The following is a 12,097-nucleotide window of genomic DNA, read 5'->3' as shown; positions in this document are numbered from 1 at the left end:
ATCATATGGTTTCACTTATTTGTGGAATATAAGGAATAGCATGGAGGACATTAGGAGAAGGAAGGGGAAAATGAAGTGGGGGGAATCAGTGGGAAAAACGAACCATGAGACACTATGGACTCTGAGAAAAAAGCTGAGGGTCTTAGAGGGGAGGGGAGTCAGGGGATGGGTGAGCCCAGGGTGATGGGTATTAAGGAGGGCATGGATTATGTGGAGCACTGAGTGTTGTACCCAAACAAGGAATCATGGAACTCTACATCCAAAACTAATGATGTGCTATATGGTGACTAACATAACACGATTTTTAAAAAAATGAAATAGATTAAGGGAAAGATAATAAAATACACTACATAGTATACACATAAAAAAATAAAAATATAGTTTAAACTTGAATGTGCTTTTCATTTGCTTAGGTCACTCCAACTGTGTGTCATACCCATTATTTCCATGATCTGTCTGGTCCTTGAGGTGTGATGCTGTCACAGAAACATATATTCATACCTGATTCAATTTCACTAGATTTTAGTATTTTATTATTTCATATATTCATTCTTCTCTGTTTCATCACTTCGCAATACTAAATTTGTTAATCAGCGTCAAAATAGTTATATTACTGACTATTTAAATAAGTACTGACTAAATGGATCTGACTTGAAGTGGCAGATTATCTCTTTGGGGCAAGATTTACTCAATTATACAAGAACCCAATATGGTAGTTTACTCAATTATACAAGAACCTACCATCATTCTAAGTCTATTCATTCAAAGCCTGACTTCTGAAATTCCATTTTCCATACTATTTAGTAACATATCATGAACAGAAACAAACAGAAGACTTTTTAGAGAAATGTCCTTTGTCCTTTTCCCCAAAGTTGCGAAGTAAAGGTATGGCTCTGTCCATACATGCTCTGTTGCAAGTACATAAAAGGATTATTCATACCTCTGGATTGAGACTGAAAGCTTTTGCTGGTTTTCCCACACAAAGAAAATCAAAAATAATTTCTTTCATTGCGAAATCTAAACGTTCCTGTAGTGAAAAAGAGAAAACAAAACAAAGATGTTAAAATACAAGTTCAATGCAAAATGTCTATTTTTATTCTAAGCACCAAACAGGTGGCTGCTAAAAGAAGCAAGACACTGCTCAATTTCGTGCATCAGGAGAAACCCTGTAGGAAGACAGTGCCACTGGAAGCTTGGGTGAAGCTGCCTCTGTTTTCATGGGGTATGCAAGGATGCTTTCATTATATAATATGTGGAATTAGCCTCTAAAGCATGGAATAGCTAATGACAAAACAAAAACAAAAACAAATTCCCCCCAAATGAAAACCCCAAACACCTGGAGTGTCTGGGCTTATCCACAGTCTCAATACTTCCTCCTTGTGTAGCAAATGCTGATAACTTCTTGAAACTCAGTTTAAAATGTATTTTTTAAAATACCACTGCAAAATGACCATTTTCTCCTATCCTCTAACATTTCAAATCTTTTGGCTCATATTTTAATGGACAATTCTGCAAGTGAAGTGAATAATCAACAAATAAGATATGCAATGGTACTTAAGTAGGGAAGCATAAGACAGATGCTAATAGCTGGAGACAGTGGCCACTATGATAGGACAGGTTCAATTTACATGACATAGTCCAGAATAATCAAAGTACATTCTCAGCCACATGATAACTATATGCAGAAAAATCACATTAATTCATCTGCCTGCAAAGCAAGAAATGTCTTTTCCCTAAGTGCACATATTACAGAGGCATCTCATTATACCAAACACACAGAGAGATATCTAATATTAAGTCATCTGTGAAGTAACAACTGAACCTTCCATCTTTAAATCAGTATCAATTGTACCTAACAGTAATTTCATGCCTATAATTTCTCCTTATCCACATGGCATTCTGAAGTACAGTGGGCAAGAATTTCGCCTACATTCTACAAATAAAGAAACAGAAGAAAGAGGTTCTCTGACTTGTGAAGGGTACGGAGCTGGCTTGTGGCAGAGGATGAATGGGAATAATGATCTTTTCCCCTTGTTCTGTAAATGGTAAGGAAGTCAAAGTTGGAACATAAGAATTCACCCACAAAGTGTTTTAAAAAGTAAAAATCTTGGGTCTATAAAGTAAACTAAATACTAAAAACCATGTTTATTATTATTGGACCCAATTTTAAAGGAAATTAATAACTGCAAAGTTCTTAGAAAAGTTCTTGGCAAAGAGTAAGTGCTTAAGAAATGCTAATATTCCTATTTCATTCTTCTTTCTCACAGGGTGAAAGAACATTTTTATTTACTCTTCAAATTTCACAAAATCATCTTTTGATTTCCTCCAAACATCACACGCCTTGCTTCCTCCTGATTTGCAGAATCCAGAGCTGAGAATCATGACAAAACCGGGACTAGGAGTCGAGACCCTTTTACTAATAGGCTCTGTGACTTTAGATGTCTCACCCAAACTCTGCCTCTCAGTTCCGTCATTTGTCAAATGCTGAAAACATTTGACGTACACATCACTATTTGTTTGGAAGAAAAAAAAAAAAAGCCATGTGTGAAAACACTCACAAAACCATTCTGATAACTCTTTACACATAAGATACTACTTTAAACTCTTCATCTGTGGTAGCACTTCCTAGGAAAGAGACTGGCTACTTGAAGGCAATTAGATCACTCCCACTGCCAGAAGCTTCTCCATTACCTGGGCGATGAACTGGATGATTTTCACAAAGATGTTCAGAGGCATATCCCTTGGCACCACACCACGGGACCCTTTGGGGAAAAGTGTTGTGATGATGGTTATAAGACGGCTGAAAGATAGGAAGAAAAAAAGAGAAGACAAGCAAGATTGGCTGAGCTCCAGTTCTGTAAGGGAAAATGGCAGATGTTTCATCTTATCTAAGTATCAGAGAGAATTCGGAAAAAGAAAACAAACCACTTCATCCCTTTCCATTAGCATAATTACTCTATGAAAAGTTTTTCTGCAAAACTAAGGGCAGTTGGAAAATAAAAGCCATTTGCTTTGCTAACATGGTGAATGCAGTCTTGGACATGGAGCCTCTTGATCCCGGTAGAGGCTGAAATTTCTGTAACGGCTGCAGAGCAATGACTAAGAAAAGCTTGAAAATGTCTTTACCACTTAGATCTTTTAGAAACTGTCAACTTTGAATGGTTACTAGTTTGGTTAGTATAGGTGGCAATAAAAATAAATCACCTCATTGGCTGAGAAACGGTTACCATTAACTCGGGGATGTAGTTAATTAACCAAAACCAGCTCCTTACCTCTGAGTGGCTGTGTTGCTTTCACATTTAATTCGAATCATGTAAACCCAAAGTAATCTGTACAGAGATTCCAGCGCAACTCGAGCCATCTTGGGGTCTTTATTCTATGACAGAAACCGAGATGTAAGATAGCATTACATTTAAGATTTAATTAAGCTTAAGTGGAAAAAAAAGATTAAATAGTAATATATGGAGAATACTTTTTCTGAATTCCTAGACATGCAGGGCCCCTATGAGGCACCTGAATCCTTTGGGACTTGTGGGGTATGTGACTTCAGGTACCCATTGGGTAAATAATCTATGAGGAGGGATCTAAATGGTCATGAGGGCAGGACAGAGTAGTTCAGGGGGAAATCATGTCACTCTCTCCTTTGCCATATGAATGCTTGAAATTGTCTTCTTCCTCCAGCCCTAGGGAATCTGTATTCCCTAGTATTAAGAGAGAATCAATGTTCTCTTTCTATAGTTGATTATGCTCTTTTTGCTTTGATTCCCAAAACTTCCCAAGTACTCATCTAATTACTCATAAACATTTATGGAGATGAATGTATACTAAGCAGTGTGTTAGAACATGGGGTATAGAGATAAAAGATAATCCCCTTCCTTAAGTTATTCACAACCTCTGGTGGATGAGAGATAGATAATAAGCAATCAACTCTTAAGGCAGTAGAAAAAACTGGTAGGGAGAGGAGCTAGAGAATGGAAAGAAGGGTAAGCTATGGAAAACTCAAGGAGGGTCAGGAAAAATTTCCAGGGACAGATGAAAACTCAGATGAACTTTAATTCATTCATTTACTCATGTGTTCATTCAATCAAACATCTGAGTGGCTACAGTGGGCCAGGTCCTGTGTTTGGCACAGTGTGAAACTGTGAACAGTGTAGAAAGATGATGGGAATAGGGAACACTTGGAAACCAAGAGAGCTGGAGAAGATGGGTCATGTTTGAGAACCTGGAAACAATTCATACATCAGTGCATGGGGCCAGGTGAAAGAGTAGTGGTTGATGAGGCCTGTGAGGAAGGCAGGGGTCACATGTGGGACCCCACTTGCCGTGATTACTAAGGAGACCAGGGTTCTTATAAGGTGACGGGACACCACTAAGATCAAGGAGACCACGGAAGATCCTGCATACAGTGTGGGGAAAGGAGCAGAGGCGGGGAGACCAGCTATGGCAGAGATGCTGGCTTCCAGGCAGTAACAAGCCAGAGAGAAAAGAATTGATACTTTCCCCACTGCCCATCTTACCCTAATTATATTCCTCTTGATTTAAAAATCATGGGTTGGGTGGTTTCTCTCATGCCTGTGGGACCCAGGCAAAATTTCTTGGCAAGGCATAACTGACCGATCAATATGTGGTTTCCGCCTCCTTTTCCTCTAGTCTCCTACAAGCTCCCTAAACTCTAGCTAGGCCATGTTCATTCCATTTCCATGTCAGGAGTGTGTTCTCTCACCTCCTGCATCTTTTTTTTTTTTTTTTAAGATTTTATTTATTTGATGAGAAAGAGAGAGCATGCACAAGCAGTGGGGAGCGGAAGGCAGAGGGAGAAGGAGAAAGAGGCTCCCTATTGAGCAGGGAGCCCAATGTAGGATTCCATCCCAGGACCCTGGGATCATGACCTGGGACGAAGGCAGATGCTTAATGAACTAAGCCACCCAGGCACCCCTGGGTGAACCCTACCCCTCCACAGTCTACATGAATGTCCCTCCTTTGTGCAGACTCTTTGGTTCCTCTCCAGTCCTCAACCCCATCCCACTAAAGCTAATTATTCTGTCCTGAGTGTCTTCTGACCTTCATACAACCTCTAGCATACAACCTTATTTAGATGTCCAAAAGGTGGGGGAATTGTTTACCTTGACATCTATTACAATTTCCAGCATTCTTCAGGGGGTCGATAAATGTGTGCTGAACAGTATTTAAATGTCACTCTTAACTTTCTTACAGGTTTTTTGCTTTTATGTGACTTTTCCACCCTTATTCATTTTTTTATCTTGTTGTAATTGCTTTAGTTCTTTTATTCTTAGTGTAGATAATTTAGATAACTGATTTTTATAGAATTCATAAGTGTTTAGATAAAGTTCATTTTCAGACTATTTATGTAAATAAATTCTATGGAAAAAGCAATTAAGAATGTTTTTTTAGATTTAGGAGAAATAGAATAAAATTTTGGTGTGATCATTATAAAATTCTAGATTTCTATATGCTTTCAGGTCTGTTCTTAGAGTTTGTTTTATTAGTCTGTCTATTCACAGGCCAATTAATATCAATTAAGTTTTGAGGCTTTAAAATGTGTTTTATTACCATATTGTGCACCAGAAACCAATATTATACTGTTATGTTAAGTAACTGGAATTTAAATAAGAACTTAAAAAAAATAAAACAAATGTGTTTTATTATCTGGTATGGACTATCTTCCATCCTCCACTAGTTAGTTTTTTTTTTCTTTTTAAAGAGTTTTATCAGATATTTTGCCATATTTATTCTTTCAAATAAACTTTATAACTACTTTTACAGCTGTAGGAAGAAAAAGACCACAACTTTCTAAAGCATGTATTGATATATAAAGAATTATAATTTGCCTGTTTGATTTGCATGCTTGGTTACATAAATGAACTTTAAGTAAACTACTAAACTGATAAAGTTACATTTAAAATATTCTGTCATTAAAAAACTTGGGGAATTCTAATTGTCCTTACTCCAATCCCTCCAACTTAGCAAATGTCTCTGATGTGCTTACATGGTGGTTAAATGCAGACTCTAGGCACACACTGCCTGGGTTTGAATCCATCCTTGCTCTGCAATTTATTAGTGGTGTGGTCAGCCTCAGGGAAGCTCCTCATAGGAACATTGAGAATTAAATGAGCTAATGCATATAAGATATTTAGCACTGTTCTTGTCCATAGTAACTATTATTACATACAAAGCACCAGGATCTAGCAGCAAACATGCTCTGATTTGGGTGAGCTTCCATTCCAGTAGAGATGTTTCTTCCTTTGTTAATTTCTCTATATTAGTATATGTATTTTATATTTTGCATAGTGTATCATTCAAAATTCTCTCATGTGCCTTGTCTCATACTGTGAATCATGATGGGGTAGGGCAAACATCATCTAAGCTTTATTAAGGAGATTAACAGAGATCTCTAGTTTAAACAATTCATAGTGCTGGCTTCTGTTTAATTTCAATTTTTTTCCATTTTATTTTATTTTATTTCCTTTCAGTGTTCCAAAATTCATTGTTTATGCACCACACCCAGTGCTCCATGCAATATGTGCCCCCCTTAATACCCACCACCAGGCTCACCCATCTCCCCACTACACTCCCCTCCAAAACTTTCAGTTTGTTTCTCAGAGTCCACAGTCTCTCATGGTTCTTCTCCCCCTCTGATTTCCCCCATCTCACTTCTCCTCTCCTTCACCCAATGTCCTCTGTGTATCTTCCACGAGTAAGTGAAACCATATGATACTTGGCTCTGCTTGATTTATTTCACTCAGCATAATCCCCTCTAGTCCTGTCCATGTTGATACAAAAGTTGGGTATTCACCCTTTCTGATGTAGGCACAACACTCCATTGTATATATGGACCACATCTTCTTTATCCATTCGTCCATTTAAGGGCATCTTGGTTCTTTCTGCAGTTTGGCAACTGTGGCCATTGCTGCTATGAACACTGGGGTACAGGTGGCCCTTCTTTTCATTACATCTGTATCTTTGGGATAAATACCTAGTAGTGCAATTGTAGGGTCATAGGGTAGCTCTACTTTTAATTTCTTAAGGAATCTCCACACTGTTTTCCAAAGGGGCTGCACCAACTTACATTCCCACCAAGAGTGTAAGAGGGTTCCCCTTTCTCCACATAGTCTCCAATACACATTGTTTACTGTCTTGTTAATTTTGGTCATTCTAACTGGTGTAAGGTGGTATCTCAAAGTGGTTTTGATTTGAATCTCCCTGATGGTAATGATGACGAACATTTTTTCATGTGTCTGTTAGCCATTTGTATGTCTTCTCTGGAGAAGTGTCTGTTCATGTCTTCTGCCCATTTTTTGATGTAATTATCCATTTTGTGTGTTGAGTTTGAGGAGTTCTTTATAGATCTTGGTATCAGCCCTTTGTCTGTAGTGTCACTTGAGAATTCCATGGGTTGCTGCTTTGTTTTATTGACTGTTTCCTTTGCTGTTCAGAAGATTTTGATCTTGAAGAAGTCCCAAAAGTTCATTTTTGCTTTTGTTTCCTTTGCCTTTGGAGATATATCTTGAAAGAAGTTGCTGCTTCCCCAGAGGCTAAAGAGCCAAGTGGCTGACTTAAGTTTTCACTTTGTACTTGATTTTTAGCATTTCAAGGTGATATCACTGATCACCACAATCCCTCCTCAAATGCTTTTTTTGCCCCTCTTCCATTCCTGGTACTGTCAAATAATATTCTTAAACCGAACCCATGACCATTTACTTCCCCACATTTAAAGTCCTTGAGTGGCTTCTAATCACTTCCTGGACATGTCCAAATTCCACGATGTGGTACAGGAGGGGCCTTTGGCAATTTGGCTCCTCCATTACTACCTTCTACCTCCACCTTGGGCTTGGTACACCCCATGCCATTATACCTCTTCTGCAATTTCCTAAATGCCTTGAATGCTTTCCTACTCCTGGTATATTTGGAAAATGTCTACTCCCTGGCAAGATTCAATTAGGTGTCATCTCTTTTATTAAATTCCCTACTATTATAACCACTATGTATCCACCCCAGAAAGATTGCCAAGTGCCTCTGCTCTCTGCTTCCAAAGTGCTGTTCTATCCCTTTACTTGTATATTTCTTAGCAGACAGCGAACTCCAGAATTCTGGTTTGTTCATTTTTGTGCCCTCATTGATTGCCAAACAGGAGATTATCAATAAATATCAGTTTTAAAAAAGCAGACTGTGAGTAGTAGCAAACAACTTGATGCATAAGCAAGACTTCTTTATATAGAAGCTATATAAGTAGGCAGTTCAAGAAAGTGACATGGAATGATCCTTAACTCACCTTCTCATAAGGACACAACAAATTAATAGCTACATATGGAATAATTCTCTCTGGAAAGAACCCGAGTACTGGCTGAACAGCTACTTTACATCAAGGAATAAAAGGGCCACATGAAGACAGGCAGGAGAGGCAGTTACACAATTTTGACAAAACCCCACCATAAGTGTGGTGACCCAACATGAGGAGGGGTCTCACAAACATGGAACTCCTCAGTGAGGAGCATGGAGTTGGCACCCCACATTAGCCACCCCATATCTTAGGAACTGCAGCAGGGAAATGAGCCCCCAAAATGTGTGACTTTGAAAACCAGCAGGGCTTACGTCCAGGAGAGCCATAAGGCTATAGGGAAAGAGATTCTGCTCTTAAAAGGCTCAGATGCAGACACACTCTCCCTGGGACCAAGTACAAAATCAGCAGTTTGAGAAGAGCCTAGCCCATGTGTGAAGAAGATAAAGTTGTTAATATTAAGGCATCTGCTAGAAGAGCAAAAAGCCTGTTAGGACTCTGCACAGGGATAGAGGCACTGGTGGGTAATATTTTTACATTTGCTCTTAACATTGCTGGTGGTGGCACTGGGTAGTAATATTTTTGTACTCTCACTGTAACTGACCAGTGCCAAGGTCCACCTCCTATGCCACTGCCTTGGGCTTGACCCCTTGTGTTGTTCCCATAATCCTGTACCTGGCACCCTTGACTTGCCAAAGCCACCAGGAATGCAGAGCCCACACAGGGGATGCCCTGGAGTGCCAGGCTCTGGTGGCCAGGGGGACTGTATTTCTGGGCTCTATGAATCTTAAATAACCAGATAGACAGTTCCAGAGACACCCAAGAGCTAGGGCAATGCTAATCAATAAGGTTCATTGTTTACATAGGGCCACCTCTTTAATACTGGGAGAGATAGCTATTTTGCCTAACACATAAAAACAAACATAGAGAGTCAAGCAAAATGAGGAAACAGAGGAATATGTTCTAAACAAAAGAACAAGCTAAAAAAACCCCTGAGGGGAGGACTTTAATGAAATAGAGATAAATAATTTGCCTGATAAGAAGTTAAGTGATGATCATAAAGAAGCTCTCTGCACTCGGGAAAAGAATGGAAGCACAGAAAGATTTCAACAAAGAGACAGAAAAGATAAGAAAATACCAAACAGAAGTCACAAGCTGAAGAATACAATAACTTAAATGAAAAATACACTGAAAGTTTTAACAGCAGACTAAATGAAGAAGACAAAAGAATTAGTGATCTGGGAGACAGGGCAACAGACCTTAACCAAACAGGAAAGCAAAAAGAAAAAAAATTAAACAAGAAAACAAACATTCCTTAAGAGACCTGTAAGACAACATCAAGAAGAATAACATTCTGATTACAGGGCTTCCAGAGGGAGAGAGAGAGAGAAAGGGGTAGAAAACTTATTTAAAGGAATAATGGCTATTAACTTCCCTAACCTGGGAAATGAAACAGACACTAAATCCAGGAAATCTAGAAGGTTCCAAAGAAGATGAACCCCAAAAGACCCACATCAGGGCACATTGTAATTAAAATGTCAAAGTTAAAGACAAAGAATCTTAAAAACTGTGAAAGAAAAATAACATGTTATGAACAAGGGACATCAGGTCAATGAACAATAAATGTAAGATCATCACCAGATTCCTCAACAGAAACTTTGCAGGCCAAAAGAGAGTGGTATGATATATTAAAAGTGCTGAAAGGAAGAAGGGGAAAAAAAAAACAATAACTTCCAACCAAAACACTATCACAGCAAGATTATCATTTAGAATTAAAAAAGAGATAAAGATTTCTCCAGACAAGCAAAAGCTAAAGGAGATAATCATTATTAAATTGTCCCTAAAAGAAATATTAAAACAAAGAGCACTAATTAGTAATAAGAAAACACATTAAAATAAAAACCTCACTGGTAAAGGTAAATATATAGTAAAGAAAGTGGACTAATTACTTATAAAGCTAGTACGAGTGTTAAAAGAAATAGTAAAAATAACTATATTAATTAGTTAAGGGGGATAAAAGCCAAAGAGATATAAAATGTGACATCAAAAGCATAAAAATGCAGAGTTTTAGAATATGTTCAAACTTAACTTGCTATCAACTTAAAATAGACTGTTAAATATTTAGGCTGAGCCTCATGGTAACCACAAAGCAAAAGCCTATAATACATACATAAACGATAATGAGAAAGGAATCTAAGCAGAACACCACAGAGAGTCAACAAATTGCAAGAAATCAAGAGAAGAGGGGAACAGAAAGAAACTATAAAACAGTCAGAAAAAAATTAAACGAAATGAAAATAAGTACATACCCATACCAACTACTTTAAATGCAAATGGACTAAGTGTTCCAATCAAAAGACAGTTGCTGAATGGATAAAAAGATAAGAATCATCTATCTGCTGCCTACTTTTGATATAAAGACACATACAGACTGAAATGAAGGGATGGATAAAGGTATTCCATTCCAATGGAAACCAAAAGAGAGCCTGGCAAGCTATACTTACATTAGACAAAACAGACTTGAAAACACAAACTGCAATAAAAGAGAAGGGCATTACATAAAGACAAAGTGATCAATCCAACAAGAAAATTTAATATTTGTAAATATTTATGCACCCAACATAGAAGCATCTAAATATATAAAGCAAATATTAACAAACCTAAATGGAGAAATTGACAACAGCCAACAACAGTAGGGGACTTTAATGCCCCCACTTACATCAATGGATAGATCATCCAGACAGAAAATCAATAAGGAAATACTGGCTTTAAGTCACATATTAGAATTTAAATGGCACATGATCAAGATGGACTTAATAGATATATACAGAACATTCTCTCTGAAGGCAGTAGTGTACACAATTTTACTCAAGTGCACATGGAACATTTACCAGGAGAGATCATATATTAGGCCACAAAAGAAGTCTCAATAAGTTTAAGAAGACTGAAGTCATATCAAGTATCTTTCCCAAACATAGTAATATGAAACTAGAAAACAATTACAAAAAGAAAATTGGAAAAATCACAACTATGGGGGAGATTAAACAACATATTACTGAATAACCAATGGGTCGATGAAATCAAAGGAGAAATTTTAAAAATACCTTGATATAAATGAAATGGATAAATAATAATGCCAAATCTATGGGACACAGCAAAAGCAGTTCTAAGATTATAATCATATAGGTTTATATCAAATAACAAGAAAAATATCAAGTAAACAACCCAACTTTAAACCTAAAGTGACTAGAAAAAGAACAGTTAAAACCCAAAGTTACCAGAAGGAAGGAAATAATAAAGATCAGAGTGGAAATAATGAACTAGAGATGAAAAAAACAATAGAGAAGATCAATGAAACTAACAGCTGGTTCTTTGAAAAGATAAACAAAATTGATGAGCTTTTGGCTAGACTAAGAAAAAAAGAGAGAGGGCTGAAATGTATAGAATCAGAAAATAAAGAGGAGAAATTACAACTGACACAAAAGAAATACAAAGGATCCTAAAGGACTATTATGAACAATTATATGCCAACCAATTAGAAAACCTAGAAGAAATAAATTAATTCCTAGAAATATACCATCTTCCAAAACTGAATCATAAATAGAAAAATCTCAATAGAGCAATTACTAGTAAAGAAGTTGAATCAGTAATAAAAAAAACTCCCAACAAACAGAGACCCAGGACCAGATGGCTTTAACCAGTGAATTCTACAAAACCTTCAAAAAAGATTTAATACTAATCCTTCTCAAAGTCTCCAAAAAATTGAAGAGAAGAGAATACTCTCAAACTCATTTTATGAGG

General features: G+C 37.3%; 1 protein-coding gene across 7 annotated transcripts in view; it reads right to left on the bottom strand.

Annotated features, from left to right (window-relative positions):
• Positions 1–12,097, bottom strand: part of FRY (FRY microtubule binding protein) — a 349,740-nt gene that overhangs the window by 145,337 nt on the left and 192,306 nt on the right. For all 7 annotated transcript variants that reach the window (XM_044249549.1, XM_044249551.1, XM_044249550.1 and 4 more), the window contains exons 12-14: positions 3,273–3,376; positions 2,692–2,800; positions 941–1,027 (exon numbers count right to left, since the gene is read on the bottom strand). In XM_044249549.1, coding sequence (XP_044105484.1) covers positions 941–1,027; positions 2,692–2,800; positions 3,273–3,376 — 300 coding nt within the window. The remainder of the gene's footprint in view (positions 1–940; positions 1,028–2,691; positions 2,801–3,272; positions 3,377–12,097) is intronic.

Source organism: Neovison vison, chromosome 5 (genome assembly GCF_020171115.1).
Source record: "Neovison vison isolate M4711 chromosome 5, ASM_NN_V1, whole genome shotgun sequence".
NCBI lineage: Eukaryota > Metazoa > Chordata > Mammalia > Carnivora > Mustelidae > Neogale > Neogale vison.
The sequence above is the reverse complement of the archived record's forward strand: the minus strand, read 5'-3'. Positions and strand labels throughout refer to the sequence as shown.